The following is a 24,604-nucleotide window of genomic DNA, read 5'->3' on the forward strand; positions in this document are numbered from 1 at the left end:
ATTGTGATATTTAGGTTGTTGATTGTGATATTTAGATTGTGGATTGTGATATTTGGGTTGTTGATTGTGATATTTAGGCTGTAGATTGTGATATTTAGGTTGTGGATTGTGATATTTAGGTTGTAGATTGTGATATTTAGGTTGTAGATTGTGATATTTAGGTTGTGGATCGTGATGTTTAGGTTGTGAACTGTGATATTGTTTGGCCAGATAACACCCACAGCTACTTGTAGCAACAAACAGTGTCTCCACGTAGTTCACAATGTCAGAGAATGTATTTGTGGGTGACAATGACTGTGCTTCATTTGCACACTTTTTTTTCTCTTATAGAATCAACAAGTAGCACTTTTGAGATCAGAATTCTTTAACAGCAAATTAGGCCTCCTCTGACCTGGAGAGCTGACTGATGCTGACTCCAAATAGATGACAAGCTGACCAACATCGTACAAATCCATACTGCTGCTCATATTACTAATTATTTGAAGTTATTGTAGAATTATATTCAGTTATTATCCCGTGTAACTGCCATGAAATGTGTTGTACAGTCCACTCAAGCTGTCTATAAAAAGGAAAATGCCCCTCCAAGCCAGGCTGAGGCTTTAGAAAACATAATTCCACCCAAACACAGCTACTCGCAATGTTCTGCCAAATGCCAGCTATTATATGCTCACCCTCCAAGGGCTGATTTCAGAGGCAGTATCAGTCTCCTTTCTGTTTGTACCTGTTTTTTTAAATGTATAACCTGAGAAGGGTGTTGACAAAGCCCTTGCACAGCCATAATTATACGTACAAACATTGAATCAAAGAAACACATAAGTTCACACGCACACACACACCGTCACCAGGCATGAAAGTCCTCTAGTCAGCTGTCTGCCAGTAATGATCCTTCTCTGGCAGCGCGAGTGCGTAGCATGAATATGTCGCTAACCAGCTGCAGTCACACTGCTCACACATCTGCTTCTTATATTATGTACTTGGTACATTCTGAAGCACATTCGTTCTCAATCCCAAGCAATTTATTGTACACCTTTCATCCTATCCCTTGTGTCCATTTGCTGCGTCTGTGAATGGGACACTGTTGCGGTTAGTTGAATAATCTTCGCAGTGAAGCTAACCAGACTAAACAAAGAAATAAGTCTGTGCAGCTGGCCAAGGATTCTTCCACAGAGAGTGTAGAAGCAAAGGCATAAAGATTCTTCTTGTGTCTTTTTGCTCGATCAGTTGTGGGAAATCAACACATCTCCCCGGTGTTGAACCGAAATAACTAAAACCTTACAGACACAACAGGTTTTATCCAATGAACACTTTCTGTCACTATCTGACAAGCGTTGAGTTGCGAATGGGGAGTTTGGGGTTGGGTGGGTGGGCAGACTGTGCTACTACAACCTGACATAATGTTGCCTCATCCTGAGATGTGACGTGCACGTTTAACTCAGCGCCTGCAAAACACCAGAGACAGACATGACAGAGTGGTAGACTTTAAGGATGGAAAAGAGGGTGGTGAAAGGGAGAGTAACAACATAAAACCAGCTGGAGGGACTGACAAAGGACTCTTTTAGTGGCAATCCTGATTGGCACCCAGTGTTGTCCCTGGGCATTTCAGGCTCGTAAAACTTTAATGTGCAGTTCAATAACCATTTTCCCCTCTTCTCCTCCTCTATTCTTCCACAGAGGGATTAGAGTGGCAGAACTCAAGCCTCAAAGGAAAAGGGAAAATGAGTGGCAGAAGGTTGTCCAAAGAGGGAGAAATAAATGCCAGACATGAAAAGACCACCAGTAAAACTGAGCAATTGGACAAATAACCATGCAAAATAATTACTAACTACTTCAAGGTCTAAAGTCTCACTGATACAACATTTAACAAAATCATTAAACTGATGGAAAAATATCAAATAACAATATGAGCCTTGCTATTATGTCACTGTGTGCATTAAGAGTAAATTGAATTTCAAATTAAACATCAAGTTCGAAGTCTCAGGCTTGTAAAAGCCAGCCTCAGTATGAGTATGAGAAATTGCTTTGATTGGCTTTTCAGGTAAGTGGATCAGTTCACGAAAAGAGAAACTGACAAGGAAAGGGAAGACCCTTGAGTCTGTCGCTGTAGTATCCATGATTCCAACATATTCTCGCTTAGAAGCGCCTATAATAACAAGCGTGGTGTCAATTTCCGTCTTCCACTCCAGTAGTGTGGTGTGTTCAAGTGCAGCTTTTTGGCCGTGAGGTGACACAACAGTTGGCTTTTGATGCAGATAGGTCTTTCATTCGAGTTTGGTGTCATGGCCTTTACGTTTCCTAAAGACGCAGAGCCTCTGCTGTTGATTTGTTCTACTTATCTTTTTATTCAAGGGTGGTAATGTGCGATGACCACGACAGGTTCTCTGTGATTTTGATTCCCAGGAGCATAAAACTGTTCATCAGCCCACCTTATCTCCACTGATATAGACAGAGGTGTGTATCTGCCTCCTTTTTTCTAAAATCAACTCCTTGGTTTCGTTGACATTGAGCAGTAAATTGGTCTCTGTGCACCACTCTGCAAGATTGTCGATTTCCTCCAGACAAGAAGACTCATCGTTGTTTGCAACGCAGCTAATGGTGATGATGTTGTCCTCAAACTACACAAAAGAGTGTGTTACATATTATCACAGAATGGGAAAACCCCTAACCTTTGGCTCGAACCCTTTTTAGTCAGAGTCCTCTGGTAGTTTACAGATTGGCCATTTAACTGGCGTAATATCATTATGGGGAAGATGCACTGCATCTGCTCAATTATGGTTTGTCTGCAGCATAGACTATGGTCCCATTGATCCTCAGCAAGAGTGCATCTGAAACTGAAAACATCTGGAAGGAGCCAACGGAATGGCTACAACGCACCATCCTAACGTGGTCTCATCGTGAAGAGGGAACTGTTGTGTAATTCAGCAAAACTACTCAAGGACGGCATGATGGCTGAATGAACCAATAGAAGGGGTTAACCTCAAGTGATTTCTGACAGACACTGTTGTGCAGTTGTATACAACACCTTGACCGCCTCAGGTATAGAGGTCACATCTAACAGACATGGTAAGATCATTTTCACTGTCACATACCAGACTGCTACAAAATAACCTGAGGAGAGCCAGCTGCTGTTAAGGCTTAACAAGAGTGCCATCCTGTGGTAAAAGAAAACATCACTAATCAGAAGATCACTTGGCTCCAGACTGAGCATGACTGACTGACGGAGAGTATCAGCAGCCTCAAACTGTTTGGTTGACAATTTAATCAGAGCTGCTCTGACGGAATTCCAAGCATCCAGACTTGGTGTTGTGTTATTTTATTACTTGTGTTTGCACGACAGTATGTTTGTGTTCTTTCTTTTCTATGATACTGTAGAATGTGTGTAGGACAGTTAAACAATGAATAATTATCAACATGCTACAATAATGTTGTAGCCTTTTTCTTTTGTATTAAAAGGATATTCACGTTACTTTAAATCGGGCCACTCGCTTTTCCATAGCCTCACATCGGTGGTGAGCCTGGGTCACTAAATTACAGCTGCTGCTAAACTGAAAGAATTTGTACCTCTCCTACTATGCAGAAATAGATTTGTCAAACTACAGCTGAGGACAACACAAATACTAATATTCAATTTTTTGTCAAAATACATCATTTGTATCATTTATATATAGTTATTTCATTCCTACTTTGCATAGAAGACGGTGGAGTTTTCTCTGCTCCTCGTGAAGGTGACGGGGAGGAACCTCAAGATGATGTTCATCTTTCTTGCACAGGATGCCAGCTTCTTTGCCTGGAACGTAAAGATGATACAACTCAATAAAGCAGCAAAAGTATGCTTATCCATTCTGTTGAAACCTGGTAACACTGCAGAGTTGCAGATACATATTTGACTATAGTGACATTATCATTATTATACGATTTGTTATATAACCAAAGATTCAACTTCAATCTGTATTTGTTGGCATTTGGCCTTTAAAAAAAAAACAAATCTTTGCTGTGGTCAAAAAAAATTGTTTCTCCCACGTGCAATTCATAAAGGGAGGCACGCAATCTTACAGCATAATAAACAAATAAATAATATTTATTTATAACATCTAAACAAACTGAGACACTTACATCATTAAAATTGAAGATTTTGTTTGAGAATGTCTTTTTTGCACATGCACATAAGTTAAGTTTTGTTTGTAAACTGGTTTCAGCTCATCAGATGTGGATATTCACTTGTTTCTTCTATGATAATAAACTGAAAACATTTGTGTTTAAGTTTGATTTATGCTAATAAAACTAATAAAACTAATAATAATCAGATTAACTGATACCGACCAGAATCATTAGTTTCACCTCGTTAGGGTAAGTAGAACGTTATCAGAGTATACTCTGTTAAGAGTAGTTATACAGAAAAATACTGACAGTTATGACACAGTTAAGTCTGGTTTAATAGGGTCAAAACAGATCTACATTCATAACACCAAGCAGGACAACCCAGCAGTCATCAGGCACTTCTTTAATAAAGATCTCACAGCAGCATAAACAACGGTTTAGTGAGACAGGATGTAACGGAGAGCTGCTATTCTTAGCTCTGAACAGATTTGATGGGACCACAGACTTGCTGGCATTCAGTCCAGTGGAAAGTCAGTGGGGGGGTATCTTCTCTCAGAACAAATGGGTCTAAATATTAAACATCTGTTCTGCATCAATAAATCTGGCTATGTAACTTTCATTAACAATTAAACCAAAGATGACCTGAACTTCTCCTTACCGGCCTTGCCTTAATTAAAGAAGACAAGCCTTTCCTTTCTGGCACTCATGCAGCTCCTTCATGACTTCAGATTGGCGGGTAGTGAGAGACAGTCAAAGAGATTTATTAAAAGTTAGAGCCATACAAGACTAATAGCAGTTTACTGCAATTTCAATGTTCTGGTGGAAACACAAATCCCAAAGCTCACAATGTGCAGAGTCTTTATCTCTTGCTGAGAATGAGCCTCATTATTTTGATTGATTTGTGACCTCTGAAGCAGCCACTGCCTCTAAACATCTCATAAAAGAACATGTCTTACTCCAAGCTATCAAATATCTCTGGTGTTGTCCTTTAGTTGCAATAAAGGTGAAAGTTGGCACGGACACTGAATCTTACGTAATTGAATGTCTGTGGTTTGGAGGTAACAGCAGTAGGCATTGCATAACTACAGACACACATTGCATGAGTGGAGTAAAAAAGCACAAAAACATTTAGATGATGGTGATTCTTCCGTGGTAAAGCTAGAGTTTTATACTAGCATTTTTTTCAACTAAGGATTTTGAAGTTATGTCTATCAGATGTCTTCTGTTACACAAAAATGCATCACCGACACGTGCAGTTTACAATTTTGCTATAAATGCAACTGAAGTTATAATAAATCCCACCACATATATCTCGTAATTTTAAGTTGCTTCTGACAAAGACAATCACAAAATCACACTGCAGAGAAATGTGAAATCAGCAAACTTCTTCTATCACTTTCAGCTCTAATTGTTACATTTAAAAGATGTATAGTTCAACCAATCGGATGTTTCGGTCGTTCAGTTTTGCTAATTTATGTACTGTGTCACTTAGCTAGCGTTTTTGATAAACCATTATCTCACCAACATTGCAAGAACTGCTAGTTTTGGTTAAACTCAAGTAGTCATTTTCTGCAGTCAGTGGCCCAACAGGCGAATTAGCTTTCCTACCCAACGTTAGTGAAAGTGCATTTTAGATGAATGAGATGTAAAAGCCTAGAAATAAAATCATGAAAAATAAGAATTGTGTGCACATTACATGAAGCAGAGGTTTTCCAATGCGAGTAATGCAACATTTTGATTGGTTCTAGAAAAATGTAAGCCAGATAATCAAGGCAAATATTTTTCTATATCTAAAATTTTGCACTGAAATTTGGTATCTACAGAGCTTGTAGAAAGGTGCGGCAAAAAAGCAAAAAGGCAAAAAAACCTGTTCCTAAAAAAACATTGCTATGAATGTGAATTGTGAACGTTGGTCGGGTCAATATGATTGTTTTGTTTTTGTCTGTGGAAGAATTCTGAAAAGCTTCCAACGAGGTTTTTCAGCCAACAGTAATAACGGCTTGGTGTCGCATGCTATCTGTGTTTCGCCAGCAGTTTCATTAGTCTTGGTAGGTGCCAGTTGATGCAAAAAAAAAAGGGGCTTCTACAGTTTGCGCCCAGCATTCACTGCCCTAATGTTAGCTAGCTAGTGTCATCTACCTTAACACGAGTTAGCATTAACAATGTTTACATGAGCTAGTGAACAGAAAAACTCCTTCACCTTTACACCTACTCACAAACATATTACACAAATCAGAGATGTATGTATTGTGTGCACTGGTCAATACGGTGCTAAAGTCTTCTTGTTTGGTTTCTCTGATGAACCTCTTCCACCAGCAGCAGAATTTCTGTCCTGCTTCAGTTGGGATCTTCTTCATGTATACATTTCAGATGTGCTTCTATATAATTCTTTATAAATGTTTAATATGTTTGTTGTGCTTTAATATCCAACTCTTACCATTGTCTTTATATGTTTTAGTTTTTAGTAAAAACCTTTTTCACTCCTATCAATGGCTCTTTGCAACATGCTTAGTAGTTTGAGTTATACAGGCTCTGGTATTCAGATGGTGTGGTCAGTGTTGGGTCACGCTGTTCTTGCTTTGGGTGAAAGTGTCTCAGTTTGTAAGAAATCTCTTTTAAATCTCCCCATATTAACTTTCAATTTAGCTCTGATAGATTCTTCAGCACTCAGGAGAACGGTCTTGGCTGAACAGTCATGAACTGTCACCTTCTGTTAAAGCTAACACATGAGCAGTGGTGACAACAATGAAGAGGGAACCATCTGTTTTTGGTTGTTAAATACCTGAACAGTTCACACTGAATTTCAGGAACAACAATTTCTGAAGAATACCTTACATAATGGTGTGGGAAAGTTCACATATACAGCACATTTCTATTTCAGACAAAAAGATTTTGAGATCGTTTTCACCAGCTGAAAAACTATAGTTTTGGTAATGGACCAAGACTTTCTTTTAAACATGTCAAATGTTGATTATCAGTATAGTATGACACCATGGGTAGGACCGTTTACCGCGCCATTTGGTTGCGTGTGTGCATGAGATAAACACAAAGGAAGAGGTCAAACACTTCACAGGGAACCTTTAAGGCACCCTGCCCAACATTAAGTACATAAGATAGTTTAATTTGTAAATGAGAGTACCTTTGATGTGGTACGAGGAGTCCGGATGAGATTGTCTCTGGTGGCACCATCAGCAAATCGTCCTGTATCCTCCAGAAACCTGTAGTCTACAGTCCAGGTAAAGGACAAATTGTGATACCACTCATTAATAAAACAGCCTGATGTAAGTTCACAAATACTGCAAACCAGGTCCAAAATAACATCCTTAAAGTGTCCTTATAGTGTTAACAGCATTTTTGCCATGTTCAGTTCTTCCAAAATGGGAAGGTGTAAAGAAACTGCTCACCACTGAGAAGTGCCATTTCATCAAAGTGTGAAAGGGGCACAAAGGTTGTTTTATCTCTAACTCCACTGCATCCCGAGTCATCCTTGTGTTTACTCACACACTGCAAGCTGGAAAATAGACACAAACAGAAATGTGTTAGGTAACACTTCAATTCTTTAGAAGAATTTGGTTTGGCAGCATTTCAGCTTTTTCAGACAGTGAAAAAAAAACAAACTGGACAAAGACGACAAAATGCAAAAAATGTTTTCCAAAGACTGCCGGTCTGCTAAATTGAGACTGACAAATATGAAGCAATAGCAGACTGATCCCAGACTAACTGAAACAAATAACTAGCGCTGCGGCTGCAGGTGGACAAACACTGCTGGATTTCCTCCATTATCTAACGAGGTTATCATCATTCCAGAAAGATTTTAATATCTGTGAGCTGAGAGAAAGATCCAGAGAAAACAAGCTGCTTTCCCCGATTCTGATTTTTGTGGACAAAATCCATCAGCGTCCAATAAATAAACACGGCCCCAAAAGAAGCTGACAATATCTGTGCTCCACATCGTTCCAAATGCTGACCGCAACTCTTGGATAAGACACCATCACAAAGGTTAGATGAAAGATACTGTGAAGAGAAAAATAGTGATACGGTAACAAGAACACTGGATTCACCCAAGTACAGCTGCCAAAGTAATAAATTTGTCGTGTTTGCCAGGAACAAAGTGTCACCAGTTAAAACAACCAAACAGAGATGTCCAATACAATTATTAACACGGCAAAAGAGAACAATACACAGTTAATAGTTAAACTAGCCATTAATTAAACAGCTCACCTAAGCCTACTTAGAATGTTGGATTACCATCACGTTAGCATGAGACAGCCTGGTTAGCCTGATAGTCTGGTTAGCAGTCGGAGTGATGGAAGATTACTACAGGCTTCAGACATTTACACATTTTGTTCTAAGACAGCTCAATCATAAAGCGCTAACATGTCTTGAAAACTGCGGTTGCTAACAAGCAGCTAAATGAGACTGCAGAAGTTGTCATGACCTTTGAATGTCATCGACTTTTATGGGGGATTCTTCAGCACAAGTGAGGTCGCTATTGGGGAATTTGAGTACTACGTATAAATAAAGACTTTTTCCTTTTTATTCTGTGTTGCCGTCATTTCAAATCCGATACCTGCAGTGATCCATAGGAGCATTAATTGACACGCTTCAACTGAGGCCCGTCAATTTTCGCCTTCAGTGTGTTACATTGTCAGTTAAATGCTCAAATGAAACTTTTTTTTTTATTTAACCTTTATTTATCCAGGAAAATCCCATTGAGATTAAAAACCTCTTTTTCAAGGGAGTCCTGACCAAGACGTACAACATACAAACGGCAATTAGGGTTGTAAAAACGGTTACAAATAAATAAAAATGATAAAAAACAGCTACAGATAAAGGAGGTCGTCTCAAATGCTCTCAGCTTGGATTTAAAAGCATTCAAGGAAATCAGTTTAGTTAAAACTTACTTCTACCTACTTCACCAGACATTAAGCTAGTCTTTATATAGTTGCAACTAATGTTTATAAGCTTATAGAATTGCTTACAAAATGGTTTATAAACAATAATAATGGTTTGTTATCAGTGGAATTACTAAAGTTAATTATCTATATATTTTACGTTGTTAATGATTTTCATAATAAGCTGTTACCAGACTCTTACTGCCTGTAATAGAGCATTTTTACATCATCATAAAGCTACTGTTATGAAATGACTTTTAAATGAATCATTCTTCCAGCACCTGCTCATCTGCACTTCTGACTGACATATCTTAAAATAAAACATTACTGAAGCTTATGTGATTATTCATAAGTGCCAGTATTGGCTTTCAGAAACATCTTACAAAAACACATTAAAAAAAAACAAAAAAAACTTTAATCCCATTTGCAGGCACTTGCTGAGAGACAGGTATTTGGCAAGAGTCAGACAAAGAAAGTATGTAGAAGGAATGCTGAATGATGCCCAAAAACAACAGGGAGCCGTGACAGAAAGGAAAAGGACATCCCCAAGCGCCCTTTGATAAATCTTAATGAAATTTTCAGGTCTGACCTTCAGTATGTCATTAAGTACTTGAAGGTTAAGTCATAAATGCCTCAGCATCCACAGAATTTGAGGAACAGGCCGTGGACCATCACTTTTGCCGGGGGCATGTTGTTGCTGGACGTGAATTAAAGTAAAGTTCAGTAAGTAAAAACAAAAACTCAGCAACGAGTAAATCATAAATATCACATTACTGCATGCAAAGGTAGAACAGATTTTATTAATGTACTTATCGGGGGGGATTTTTGGTTTTCTCATCATAAAATGCAGAACTTTATCTTTGGTTCTTCTTTGCGATATGAGACACAGATGGAACGGAGCTTTTATGCCCCATTAACTAATATAATCTCATCATAGAGAGAGAGCAGAACATCAAGGGGAAAACAGAACTCATGTGATTTATGCAAACTCACTGCAGTTTTAATGATATAAACAAGTACGTGTCCCTGAAGACTTGATGAATGGTTAAACATTCTGGGAAAAACCTGTCTACAATCATGCACTCAGCTATTAAAGCTATCAAACGCCATGGACAGAAGGAACTACGGCAATATTTCATATGAATATAGCATAAAAACTGCCAACCCAGTAGTGAAGTTAGGAGTTTGTTCTGGACTATCGTCCAATACACACACAAATGTATTCTCTGGAGGGCTTCATAGGCCACATCTTTTATTTTTGTACCCATTCCTCCCTCATCTTACCTCACAGGTTACATAACTGGAGACTCAAAGAGAGGTTGTTTGTAAGCACCTGGGGAAGATCAGCTCATACAAATCAAAGCGCTGGGCCAGCCAAAGTTTGACTTTTTTCTTCCTCTTTGTTTTATAATGACCTGGCGTTTCTTTTATTTGTGTACTCTTTTTGCTTTTTGCTAACAGGCTCAGGAGACACCTGGCACTGCTGGCACTGCTAAGATGCAATATTTGGGGTTTCAAGCATGCCTGCCAACCTGGAGGATTCAAAAATTCCAAGGATTTGGAAAGCAAAGCGAGGGGCTGAGGGGCGGCTCCCAGAAAAAAATCTATTAGAGTTATAGAGACTTAAGTTTCTTGCGTTTTGGTGACTTGACGGGAGCCTAGTATGGGTTTCAGGTACATTTCAGAAAGAATATGGATGCCTCTATGGGTGCATCTCGCCTTTACAGTTCATTTGAATGATACTGGTTGTGTTTAACTGCTTGGAGTCTTTATATGTGAGCAAAATATGACTTAATGGAAATCAAACATGACTTTATAAAAAGAGAGGCTGTGGACAAAGTCATGTAACATGACATATTATATAAATTCATTAGGGCAGCGGCCTCATCCAATATATCGCAATACGAAGGCATGTCATGGGTTAGCCCATACTTACAGTCTAAGTATCAACATGAGTAGGAATCAGGTCAAAGCATCCAGCATTTACCTCATTCACTGACTATTTATTACACCACAAAGACTGCATTAATAAAAATCTGAGATATCAGGTATACATTTGAGATGTGGTACAGAGGAAGGCTCATTTTTGCATTTCCCCTGGTCTTGAACAGAAGTCGAATACATTCTGGCACGACGTCAGGGACATTATGAGTTAACGTTCAGGATTTACCTTCCCGTTGGATCCACAAAATTGCCGACTGGAAAATGTTACAACCATGTGTGCACATTTAAAAAACTTCCAAAAGAGGATTTTAGAAACAGGCTTGTGCATTGCCGGGAAGTGCACAGCAGTGACGTGGAGCTCCGATTCCTAACTTTTTGGATACTAATAGCTGAAATTCCACTTAAAAAGATCACAAATTCTATCAGAAGTTCATACAAGACTTTTCTGATGACTTATCTATATGGACACCTAGCCAATGCCTATATGAGATTTGATATAAAATAGCAACCAGAACTGATCCACCATTAATCGTCAGAATAAGGTAGGGATGTTTACATTGCCTTTCCTTGTCTCATGTTGAATTCATTCACATATGATTCATTGATATTCTTTCATTTTTTTTATCAAGTTGAATTTATCTTCTGCCTACTCCTTTTGAGTAAGTATCTAAGTGGTTTGGGATCTGAAGCCATGTTTTAGTGAGTGTGCGAATCTCACCTGCAGGTGTGGGCATGACAGGCAGGACATGTGTACTTCGCCTCCTTGGATCCACAGACACCACAACTGCGGGACAGACGACATGTCAGCATGGAGCATACAAACTGTTCAGAGTTGGATTGAAACCACCCGAGACAGGATCAGTAACATGGAAAAAGAGGTGCTCTAAGCAACCCACATGCTGAAACACCACTTCAGGGACAGACATTAAAACTTCTACAGACATTTGAGGCATTCAGCAGGGTTTGCTAATAACATGCTAACCTCACAGCTATTGACACAACCTTGTGGTTTTCGTTTAGTATTTGTGATATCTACAAATGTGTATATATTTACAACTTCTACAATTGTCTCAGCCAGGACCGTGTTAGCCAACAGGAATATGCTAGCTAAGTTCAGTGAGCAGTTCGCTGCTCAGTTAAAAACGTACCTGGACAGAGAAATCTTTCTTTTGGTCGCTCTCAGCTCTTCCTCCGGACCGTCTTCTTCTACGTGGCTCTCCACAGTTGACGTTATGTCTGTCGCTTGTAAAATTACAGAGCTCATTACAGGAGAAGTGAAGACACACGTTGGACACGAGCAGCAGCAGTAGAAGCAGCACCAAAACAAACCCTCTTCCGCCGGTGGACACAGGCAGCACGTGGAGGTGAGTTCCGGTTTGAGTCCTCCTCGTTGGCGCCCCCTGGTGTCAGAGGAGGAGAACTGCAGCGTCCTCCAGCGAGGGAGTAAACATGCTGTCAGCACAAGATGATACAGATGCTGATTCGTCTTTCCTTTTTAGACATGGCACACAAACAGTCTCTCATCGATTTTTTGACTGTGAAATGTCTCAAAGAAACTCTTTGTGTCAATTTTTTTTTTAGGCTGTTAACTCTGTTCACTTTGAATGTCCATTTATCCCCATCATTTAATTATATCAATAAAGTTACATTAAACAAGTCAGATTTATGAGAAAAATAGAAATTATGTGATTAGAAAGTTATAATTTTGACTTTCTATCCCACAATTATGACTTTTTATTTTATAATTTTGACCCTTTTTATCATATAATTAATACTTTTTATCATATAACAGCTCACAATGGGAATGCATATTTTTATTTGTATCAAGGCAATGTTTTCATTTATTTCCTATCTCTAACTGGCGGAAATGGGCAGCCATAGTTAATCGTTTTAACCTTAAATATAGTGTTTGTTACTATGATAACCCGGAAAATGTCATCATGCTACATACAAAATGTAGTATACTTTGCAAAAGTTCCATCTTAGTTTTAACCTGTTGAAACCTTTTCCATGACTTCTCAGTCTGATTGTGTTTATCAGAGACTGTGTTCTTTCTTGTTTTATTTTTAATATCTGTACTTTATGTTCCTTATACACATTTGCTTTGCTTACATTTGAGTTGCAAGTGATGCCCATTGTTTTAACCCTAATCCTTTGTATATTGTTCATGTTCTCAGGAGTCCAGGTATCTTTAACCTCTAAGCCACCACCAACATCATTAGAATTTGGCTATTTTACTTACTTTCTGTTCTGGAAACATGAACATTAGCCATGTTTAATAAGATGACGTGTCATTTTCATATTGAGTTTTCAAGTTTTACAGTAATAATCATACATTTCTAGCCTATTCACCTTTGGTGTGTTGCCTTAAGAGTAGTCTGATCCTAACATTCTGTGTAAGTTCTTTAAAAAAAAAGTACAGAACCACTTGTGGATAACATGTTCCATTTATTTGACAACTTTTTTATTATTTACACATTTGCATCCAACCTTATCCTCCACAAACTTTATATAATTACACTTTGTTCAAGGTAATATAAGTTAAGAATATGATGACTGTGTTTTCTGTGTTTTCTGACTCTGGCTTATTGTAGCTGCCAGTCCACCACACCACCACTGCATGAGCTGAAATAACAGTATGATACACGTACAGTCACAGGTGTGAACACACAAACACACCTTTTAAACATAAATACTTCTTTAGACTGAGCTGTGGTTGACCAAATAGTTCTCTGAGAGTATAACTTACTGCGGTACAGTAATGTGAACAAAACCAAAAAGGATATAAATAAACATACAGTATGCTGTCAATATATACACAGGAAATGTAAAAACTCACTGATGACTCATTCTGTTGCAGCACCAATGATAGGTTTCCCCTGAACAACCTACCAAATAAAGAAAAAGCTACAAAAAAATATGTAGTGTATCAAAAAATGGTTCATAAATTAGAAATGACCAAATCAACATTAGTACTTAAACAACATGACAAATCTTTATGTAACCGGTACATACAACACAAAGGCAAAAAAAAAAAAAAAAAAAAAGAACTAACTTGACATTAGCAACTATTCTAGGAGGCGAATGAGCAGGTAGAGGTAGAGCACCATCCGTCAAGATGTACAGGTCCATCTGGGCAGGACCGGAGACAAAAACATCATGAAAACAATGTAAAATAGAGCCTTTGATGAAAATGAAATATTTAAAGCAGTCACACATTACCCACATGCTATTGCACTCATAAAAACTGTTAGTTAGACAGTGCTCCTACGAAGAGGCCTGTCACGCTCCTTCGGGTTGGGCCTCTGCTTAGGATGGTCTTGGTGTGTTTGAGGGTGAGAAGGAGAAGTGTGTTTTGGATTGGCTGCTGCTTAGTGAGGCCCCGCCCTCCTATCGGGGAGTAACATCGGTCCATATACAGCCAATCTAAGCACCGTTTGACTAACAATTATTAACAAAACATACTTTACACAATTATTGATAAATATTGGTATACAATGTTCTCCTTTGGCCTTCGTAGCCTGGATGTTCCACAGATAGTTCTTCCATCTTGATCTGCCTGCGGTTGAACCTCTGTTGCTCCGACAGGTCTCATTAACGGTTTCCATGACAAAGTCTGATGGACACTCACTCTTTGGTGGGCAGCCATTTTGTGTAACAGCCTTATATTTTAGTAGCTCATGAAAGTAAGCTACATGAAAGGGATGTTGGTGTCAGAGGAAGCAGACTGGGCCAATTTCTATACGCTGCTGACTACTGGGTTGTGATGTGGGCGATTCCTGTATGTCTACAATGGGTAGCTGACGACTATCCTGAGTGTGGAAGAAGAAACGTGACTGGTGCCAGCTGCCATCTTGGATCTGAAAGAGGATGAGGGGAGAAGAAAGAGAGAAATCATCATTAAAGTGATTCAATTTCCAGTCACAGTCATAATATTACAAAATGTGTTCACATTTTTTCACTGAAATCTAAGTCTGACATTCAGTGGTGGAAATTAACGTAGTACAATATACATGGGGGCATATATACTGTACTTGAGTACAGCTTTAAGGTATCTGTACTTCTGTATATCCATTTTCTGCTTCTTTATTCTTCTATTCCACTAGGATAGAGAGGCAAACATTTACAGCACTACATGTATTTGACCACTTTTAGTTACATGTAACTTTACTGCAGATTTTGTTTAATAGTACAAAGTATGATCAAAAGAAATCACAATGTATTATTTTACATTAATATACAACTTTACTACTCAGCAGATAATAAAGTATTTAAACCACCTGTGCCAGTGATTGTATGTCGAGTATGTTGAACAAATTAATGCAATAATAAAAACATTTTTTTTTTTTTTTTTTTTTTTTTACTTAAGGTAAGTAATTGACTAAAGTAAGAATTTAAGTGCTTGTCTTTTCTTGTAATAGAGCATTTCAGCACTGTGGTATTGACATCAGTGCATGGGGCAGATCAATTAAAGCACCATTTTTATATTATTTCATGCATTTGTTTGTATTACAGAAGCCCTCAGATATGTGTCTAACCACATAGAAAATAAACCAAATATCTAAAAATATTTATTATTCATTATGTTTACACGGAACAGTCATGACTGCATTCAATAGGCATCAAGACAGGAAAAATCTCAATAGGTAAAATATAAATATTCTTAAAAGACACATAAAGTTCTTAAGTCTATTTAGTCCTGGTTCATGTAGACCTGAAAGAAAAGGATTTGCTGAATAACAAGTGAGTCATCACCTTGCACTCGTCTTGTAGCACATGTGGTTCAAGTAAAGTGTCTTTCTCAAACATCTGTTTGTTCCAGCCACGAAACCGAAGCGTGGTGTTCTCTTGCAGTGTGGATCCAGTGGAGCTGAAGCTGTCTGTGGTGCCGTAGGGAGGATCATTTAGGCAGTGAACTGTAATGCTGTGGCTGGCCTCAGTGCTCAGTAAATGGAGAAACTTCATCTGGACTTTCCCTACACCAAACACCATCTGTAATGAAGGGCAGAAACATTATAGTGACGAACACAACCTCTACAATGCCTCCTGCTTTGAAGCAAATGATAAAATAGAGCATCGTTGCCATTACAAGTGAACTTATTTGAAATATTTGAGGTGCGGTTATGTTAAAATGAACTGCAATTAAGTTTCTACCTGAATCTGCAATAATGCTTTACTAGTGTGCAATCTGTGTTAGAGAATGTGAACAAGTTTGAATCATTAACTGATACAGTTTAGTTGGGGAGGGGAATGACTGTGCACACACCTGTCCTCACCATCCAAAACATGGCACAATAGCAGCTACTTTTATTTCATGATCAACAATTGAGTTGTTACCTTATTGGAGGCCACTGGATGTAAACAGGTCGTCCCTCCTGCAGTAAAGTTGCAGAAGACTTTGAAGGCATCAGAAGTGCAGCCCACGTTTGGATCGACCCAGAACCAACCTTAAGGTCATAATTCAAAGAGAAATCAGAGAGAGAAAGAGTTAGATAACTAGTTGTCTTTGGAAGCAAAGTTCGACATCAGCTGTGAAATCTCATATTTCGAAAATCCTTCTCTTACATCCTGGATCCAGTAGATGAGACTCACCATCTTTGAGCTTGTGACGACAGTCAAGCAGATCCTTGCAGACACGAGCTGGGTTCTCCCGTGTGCCCAGTGGCTTTTTGATGCTCTCAATTACACTGCTCAGATAATGTAGAGTCTTAAGAATCTCTGTATTCTGTTCCAGCAAGCTGATCTCTGTGTTCTGGAAACTCTGGTTAAAAATGGAAAGTAGCACTGTCAAACAGCACAATTAAATATCTACTGCCTTAATTACAGTTACGAGTGCAGAGCAGAATTTTCTGAGGAACTTTGAACATTAGAATTTTAAACTAATCTGCAGCCCATCCAACAATCCACCCATTCACCCTGTCCATTGAGTATGTCAGTGCCTTACCTCTGTCCTGAGGGCAGCGTTCGAGTCAGACAGACTGTAGACTGCTGAGTCATCATATATCTGCCTCTGTGGATTCAAAATCATCATATTCAGTTAATGAAAACATAACAGATTCAGTGTCCTTTTCATTATTTAACTGAAAGATTTTAATCTGTAGGTTTGTTCACTGGTTAGGGAAAACAGTTTCAATACTCTTCCAGTTTACAGAGAAAACTTTAAAAGGATAAAAATACACTTTAATACCAAAAGTAAGCAGTAAAATAAGACTTGCATAAATAAACCTGACTTCCTGACAGTCCTGACTTCAGTAGGGGGAAGAAAAACACGTTCTACTCAACATCAACACTACACTTATCACATAATGCCTGTAAACGGAGGCATCTGATATAGCTGTTTTTCTGAGCTCTTAGAACTATTCGAACAGGAAAAGGTCATTCAGACAGCAGAAAGCTGCTCTTTATCTAGAAGTGACGGCAGATAAGGGATGTGAGGAGGGTTCTGTCACAGTGCCAGAGAGACTTACTGTTGATCTCCACTGGCAATACCACTGAACAAAATTACAAGTTTTCTTTTCTGGACCTTTTATCACTGAAATGATGATTTCTTGGCTCATCTTTAGCTTAGCAAAAGAACAAACAAAAATGTTTTCCTGGCTCTATCACATCCTGGCTTTGCTCTGCCGTCAGAGAAATGGCTGCTGTCACGTTTCTCTATTTCTTCGAAAACTTTATTCAACCTTTGATGGTCAAAAAGTTTGGGCTGAGATATGCAACAGGGTCTCTTCTTTGTCTTACTGATATTCAGACACACAACAGAATGAGGATATAGGGTTACATCAAAAGTGAAATGTAGATTTTCAATTACTCAAGAGTTTGACAACTTTCCCTGCAACTGTAGGGTCCAAATTCTAAACAGGACTCCTTTCTTCTAGCTCATCCTGTCTTCCTGCCTACATGAGTGTCATGACGCACTTACTGTTGGACCTGGAGCACCGGGAGGTCCCTGGGGTGGGGAGAAAGAAGACAAAAGACAAAATGAGGGACACAGTGAAAAATGATCATGTTGTGTTTGCAGCCAGTTCACGTATGGTAAACCATGTCTGTGTCGGTGGGCTCTGGCAATACATCACAATGAAATGTCTGGGTGTGACACTAGAGAACAGCCAAGCCTGGACTGACCAAATAAATATAGAGAAGTCTTTCAGTCTTTTTTCTAAATAATGTAAAAAAAAAAAAAAAAAAGGAACACAACAATCCTCAATTGTTACCTTCCATAAAACCTGGTTGTGACATCTAAAAAATAAAAGCATGTGCTATATAAAGCAGAAATGTGGCAGTGAGGTTAGCCCTTACTCTGGGTCCGGGACTTCCCTGTGGTCCTTGAGGCCCCTGAAAGTGTGAGAATACCAGAGTTAAACAGCTGAAATGATGCTTACATTATGTATTCTTTTTGTCCTATTCGCTAATGTGAATACTCTTGTACTCTATATGAGTATCCCACCACTAAGAGCTTAAAAAAATACTGTGTTTTTTTAGGTAATTAAGGTACAGCATCAGGGTTAGGGAGTGTGAGCAGAATGATACTCAAAGAACAACTGCAGAATCATGGTTCATTTTGTCTGTGATGTGAGGAATCCATGCAGTAAGTAACCACAGTGGTTAAACACTGCCCCCTCTGGCAGATTCTTCTATAGCAGCTACCTGGGGCAGCTCGATTTTATTAATTCTGCCAGTGCATTTTCAGTTAGTGTATGTCCATATATGTGAGAGTTTGCACATATTTGACATCAGAATGAAGACGTAATTGTGTACACAGTCTGTGCGTGTGTGGTTGTGTGAATTGCAGAGGCATTTAAGCAGATCTGAGAATATTACTTCAGTTTGCATTACAGACAGGGAGAGGGTTTAAGCAGTGAATATGCAGATTGCCCTGTGGTTTGCCATGCAAACATTTTGACAAGGCATCTCCTCAACACAGTTACACAAGCGGGTCTGAGAGTACTGTCACTATGACTCAGCCACAGTGAGCTACAATCACTTTAAGATGGTCATAGAAATGAAACTACCACTAAACCCCAACAACAGTTCATGCATCTTTAAACACAGCCTTCATCATCTGCAGTAGGTCTTTTTTTTTTTTTTTTACTCCCAAAATCTGCTTTGAGGTGGCGCCATGATAACCACCAATGATTTCTCTGAAAGGAAACTTCAAGTCGGACACTTAAGTGAAGTGGTTTGAATCAAATCTTACCATTTCGCCACCACTTCCCTTTGGACCCCTTGGCCCCTGTGGAAGAGAAAAGTAACAACATGAAAACATGTACAGCATTTCATCCATCTCTGTATCTCTAGTATAAACCAGAGTTAGCACATCTCCACTAAACAGACTGGTTTAAGTAAAAGAGTATTGTGTCTACATCTGTCTTAGTTCAACAGAATGAGCACTGTCTTGAGATTGCTTTGTCATTTTTCTTTTCAAACACACACACACACACACACACATACACACACAAACAGAAACCTACGGGTTTTCCCATTGGGCCCATCATTCCTTCAGGGCCTACAGGTCCAGAGAATCCCTGAAACAAACAATAGAGTGAAAGATACATAAACAAGTCTGTCTCAATTTACATGCTCTTAAAAAAAGTGTCCTAAGTCATTATAATGACAAGTGTGTGTAATCTACATTCTGTTTATATCTTCATAAGGGCTTGGTCACACAGGTGTAGAAGAAAACTGTACTCATATTTCTAAATGTTTCATTCCTTTTCATTTTATTCCACTACTGAGTTTGAACTTCAAGCAGTACACCTGAAGAAAGCAGTTTGCCTACTGTGCCAAAACTTACCCAAGTACCCATTGGGCCTTTAGGGCCAGGGAAGCCTCTGAATCCTATATCACCATTTGGACCCTGTATAAAGAAAAAAGAAGCCTTGTCAATTCCCTGATGTCATTACACAGGAACAATATAACTGTGATAATAATAGTAATAATATAATAATATCTTTTTTTTCTGTTGCATTTTATCATCTTGTACATGCCAACTGTTGGTTAGCTGCTCAGTCTCTTACCATTGGCCCCGGGAAGCCCCGCAAGCCAACCAAGCCCACATCTCCAGATTCCCCCTAGAAGCAGAAAAGCCAATAACATCATAGCAACTGAGGATCCTTGCCTTTTTTAGACATTGCATTTGACAAACACATCATATAATAAATGACTAATATAGTGTGATTGTGTACTTTTGTATATTTTTAATTCCATTTTAAATGGACAGCTCCAGACACAGCAGGAACACAGTAAGCTGGCCTTTTCTATTTCTCTAGACCTAGTCCATTTCAAAAGAACTGGGGCACACATGAGGCTTTATGTCTGGATCTACATTAGCCCCAAACCACAGTCACACACTCGACTAAAGGCACACACTGTGGGGTTAGGTGTCTGTACCCTTTTCTGTGTCTGAGTACTGTCTGTCGTCCAGGGTGGCAGACACTATGTTTGTATAGCCAGTCATCCACGTCCTCCAGACAGCTCTGTTTTCGGGCCAGCCACTTTGACCGAGAAACTCTATTCATGAAAAAATGTAAAGAGATCTGACCCAAGGGCCTGAGTCTGCTCTCTGTTTCACGAGCATCAATGGAGAAAACTACTGGAGGGAGGGGAGAGCAAGGGATTGAATGCTGATTATTTTTTCTTCTTCTTCGAGGAGTTACATAAGAAAAGTGGAGCACCTCTTTTTCTGGTCTCTGGAGTGTGAGGGTCTTACATAACTTGGCCTGACCAGGCGGAATGTTTCCATTCCTGGTCTCGCCCGGATAATGTGTTACTCCACTCAGGGTGGAAAAGTGTCAGACACACACATTTTAAATCCCACCACAGACTGGCTATCTAAACCCCTGAAGCTATATTTAGAGATGTATTAAATAATGTATATAAGGGTTAAGTGCCTCTTTTAACAAGAACATTCCAGGGGATGGTATCAATTTAATGACTTGTGTTATGACTTCAGCAGTTCAAAAATAAGTATCATGTGAGTTAAGACATTTGAATGAACATTAAAGAATCTGAGGTTCAAACTGTTACAAACAAGTACAGAGGAGATCATAAAAAAATCCCATCAAAAGAAGGCTTTTTACAGTAATAACTAAGCTTTATGTGAATGCTACTAACAGATCTAAACTTTAAGCATGTGTCAACATGATATAAAATACCCCTAAGTCCTGCCACAATATCTGCAACAGGGTTATTGTTATACAATTGTTCCAGGCCATGGAAATTAACCTTTTAAACAATTGTTTTGATTTTAAGACTGACTTTTGCTCTAAACCACGAATGCTTATATATACTCACTGGTTGTCCTTTGAGTCCAACATCACCTTTCCTGCCCTGGTCACCTGTAGCCCCCTCCATGCCTTTGATTCCTGAGGCTCCTCTGTCCCCTGGCAGTCCTAGTTCTCCCTGTACCAACACAAGTCAGGACTTAAATGCTCTAAGACTCGGAAAGTGTTTCTAGACTAGGAATCTTTTTGTTCTGTCAAACACACTTCAAAAATTTAGAAAACATTAGGAAAATACATTATTGTTTTCACCTTCTGACCAGGTGGTCCTCTTTCTCCAGGTTGTCCAGGTAGTCCAACATCTCCCCTGGGACCTGGACGTCCAACAGGTCCCTCTTTTCCCACCAAACCTCTCTGACCCTGAGTGCACACAAGAACTTCTATCAATAAACTGTGGTCATTATCGAAACAAAACTTCAAATAAAAAGTTTGGTTATTTTAAAAGAGAAATATATATATATATATATATATATATATATATATATATATATATATATATACATATATATATATATATATATATATATATATATATATATATATATATATATATATATATATATATATATATATATATATATATATATATATATATATATATATATATATATATATATAAAACTTTTAAATTTTTAAAATCAGACCATCCAAAGTGTGTGTGAACATCACCAAAAACAAATACAACAGCTCCCTGCTCATCAAAACATTCCTCCATAGTGCTTCTGCTAGTGAAAAGTGCTCCACATGGTACCTTTAAGGTTCATCAGAGGTTGTATCTGTGGAGACTCGTGATGGTGGTTCACAAAAACACACATGGATGTTATGAAAAGGAAAATCTAAATTTGGATGTTTCTGCTGACACTCAAGCTTTGGATTTTGGAGCATCCCTAAACGGCCAACAAGGAACATTTTTCAACCATCAGTGGAAAGCTGTGTCAAACAAATGGTAGGGAATTTATGGTCAAGACAGACTAATGTAGTTGTATGGTCCTTTAAACAAGGTAAACACTATGTAAGTCTTAAAATCTTTTCAAACAGATAAATAAACAAATTAAATGAATTTGGTTCTTTTCAAAGTTTCAATCTCAACATTCATCATCAGCCAAAAAACATTTCTAAATGTGTTGTTTAGTCATAGTGCTGAAGTCTGCCCCGTCCCCTGGTTATAATATTTCTTGACAGTGTGTTCCTGAAGTGTACCCATAAAACTGACTGCCTGTCACTGGGTTGCTTTCTTACACCACAGACCACAGCGGTTTCCTGCCCCATCAGCAGTGTGGTGAGGCAGAGGCGAGCAAGTGATATTAGAATAACAGACGGAGTGGGTCGTCGCTTCACATATGGCTTCTGCTCCTCGATCACTAAGAGGAGAGAAGGTAAACTGGGAACCAGGTTTGAATTACATGGTTGTAGGTGCACTGAGTGAAGGCCAACCTGCAGGTGCTGCGAAGCTCTTGAGTAAGAAAAGGCCACCGTCTAATTAATTAGATCACTCAGAGATTTACTTAAGTGACACATCATCCCATCACACAGAGTTTTGCAGGCATGTACAGACCTCTACAGACACCGACTACAAAAGATGCTATCATTCAACCATGGGAAGCATTGTAAGGTTATAACCTCTTTCTGATGATTTGTCCATTATGACAGACTTCACAATCTCGATGACTTTTCACGACATAGTACACAGTAAACAAAACTGACAACTTTACTTTACACCGAATGTGATATGTATTACATAAACAGAAATGCAGGCAAATACATTTCTGAGTCACAGGGACATTGACATATAGATATTTTTTGGACAAGCAGAACAAACACTTACTTATCTAATATTTGAGGTGTTATTGATCTTCCATAACCTCAAAGGTATACTATGGAGGATTTAAACAAACCATTTAAAGATGTAGTCAGTGATTCTGGATAAAGATCTCAGTCTCATTTACAGGTCGTCTCATACTGATGCTTTGGGTTGGTGAACCACAAGGGATGGTTTTAGACGACAATCAGCCATTTTTCTCCAGAACTGCTAACAACCTGTTACTTGCCTAACAGAGCAAAAGGAGTAAGAAAATAAGAAAATTCATGCCAAGGGTGGGGTCTCTGCAGATAGAGACACCGCAACACACGTCTAGCAGGTCATACATGATGATTGAGAGGGACTGTTTTGACAGTATTATTTTTAACAGAATTCTGCCCAATATATCTCTAATAATGCAGGTTACAGACCAAAAAGCAGGAGCCTCTATTAAAAAATCACCTGTCTGCTCTCCATTATTACACCGCCCAATAGAGCAGAAATGTTCCAACTCTATATTGTTTGTTATCTATGCATCCAACTGGCAATGTGAATAGAAATGCAGCAATGAAGAACAATAAATGACAAAGACAAAGAGGATGACTATTCTGCAGGGACTCTGCAGCCATATTACAGTATCTTTCCCACTAAGGAAGCACGTAGTGTGAAACTGAAAATAGAGTTTCCTGCAGCCCTCTCCTGCTGAGACAGCCCCAGGTGCTTTGTAGTGAAAGGAGAACTCTACACTATTGGAAACGCGTTCACTCAAGACAACCTTCGATCTCCAGACATGACTCACTTACAAGAAAAAGTCTCTGTGAATTAAAAAAGCTTATTTCTTTTCATTTACAGCCAGTTTATCTATTTTTTTTAATTAAACACTGTGTGATTTAGGAGACATAGATTATTGGAGTCGCTCTCCAAGTGAAAAAACACATAATTTTAGTCAAACTGAAAAAACATCAGTGGCCAAATTTAGACTTACTAGACTTTTACACAACATTATGTAAATGAAAGCCAGACTGAAAAGACCTGGCTATCCAGCTTTTGGCTGAAAAGGACAAAGACATTCATGCATGAAATCCCAATCCACTCTGGCTGCACACGTATTTGGATAAACCCACTGAAAAAGAAGCCAGTCAAATCAAACAAGGCATTTAATGATTAGTCAATCTCCAGATGCATGTCTCAGTCTTAAAACTACAGATGGTGACAGCTGAAGGAGAGCTTTGGGCACTCAGATACAGTCAAATAAAATCCCTGTGCTAAATGGGATGATATGGTATGAGTTAGAATGAGGGCTGAATGAATAGTGAGGACTATATGTGTCTCTTGAGGCAGTCTGTAAACCAATGCAGCTAAAATCCTCTCCTGTTTGAACTACTGATCGTTTCATCTGACAATAATGAACTAATTCCACGACTCAACTTGCTGTAGGTAATGTTCACACAGCTTTATCTATTGTGGACTATGTTTAGATTTAACATTAATAAGATTTAACTTCATGTATGTTTTATGAGTGAAAAGAGAAATATGTGGAGGCAAGGTCCGTAGAAGGTAAAGATGAGGAGGACATATCATTGGCTTCAGACCAC

General features: G+C 38.7%; 2 protein-coding genes across 2 annotated transcripts in view; both read right to left on the reverse strand.

Annotated features, from left to right (window-relative positions):
- znhit6 (zinc finger HIT-type containing 6) overlaps nt 1–12,285 on the reverse strand; it is a 32,146-nt gene extending 19,861 nt beyond the window's left edge. The window contains exons 1-5 of the mRNA XM_030432142.1: nt 12,083–12,285; nt 11,653–11,718; nt 7,500–7,606; nt 7,235–7,320; nt 3,681–3,784 (exon numbers count right to left, since the gene is read on the reverse strand). Of these exons, the coding sequence (XP_030288002.1) occupies nt 3,681–3,784; nt 7,235–7,320; nt 7,500–7,606; nt 11,653–11,718; nt 12,083–12,198 (479 nt within the window). The 5' untranslated portion in view covers nt 12,199–12,285. The remainder of the gene's footprint in view (nt 1–3,680; nt 3,785–7,234; nt 7,321–7,499; nt 7,607–11,652; nt 11,719–12,082) is intronic.
- Nucleotides 12,286–13,362: 1,077 nt separating this feature from the next.
- The window catches only part of col24a1 (collagen type XXIV alpha 1 chain), a 109,556-nt gene continuing 98,314 nt past the window's right edge, over nt 13,363–24,604 (reverse strand). Inside the window, exons 48-60 of the mRNA XM_030434034.1 lie at nt 21,464–21,571; nt 21,225–21,332; nt 19,949–20,002; nt 19,726–19,788; nt 19,403–19,456; nt 19,129–19,164; nt 18,231–18,266; nt 17,854–17,880; nt 16,879–16,944; nt 16,527–16,695; nt 16,272–16,381; nt 15,690–15,926; nt 13,363–14,794 (exon numbers count right to left, since the gene is read on the reverse strand). Of these exons, the coding sequence (XP_030289894.1) occupies nt 14,648–14,794; nt 15,690–15,926; nt 16,272–16,381; nt 16,527–16,695; nt 16,879–16,944; nt 17,854–17,880; nt 18,231–18,266; nt 19,129–19,164; nt 19,403–19,456; nt 19,726–19,788; nt 19,949–20,002; nt 21,225–21,332; nt 21,464–21,571 (1,215 nt within the window). The 3' untranslated portion in view covers nt 13,363–14,647. The remainder of the gene's footprint in view (nt 14,795–15,689; nt 15,927–16,271; nt 16,382–16,526; nt 16,696–16,878; nt 16,945–17,853; nt 17,881–18,230; nt 18,267–19,128; nt 19,165–19,402; nt 19,457–19,725; nt 19,789–19,948; nt 20,003–21,224; nt 21,333–21,463; nt 21,572–24,604) is intronic.

This window comes from Sparus aurata, chromosome 11 (assembly GCF_900880675.1).
Source record: "Sparus aurata chromosome 11, fSpaAur1.1, whole genome shotgun sequence".
Lineage (NCBI taxonomy): Eukaryota > Metazoa > Chordata > Actinopteri > Spariformes > Sparidae > Sparus > Sparus aurata.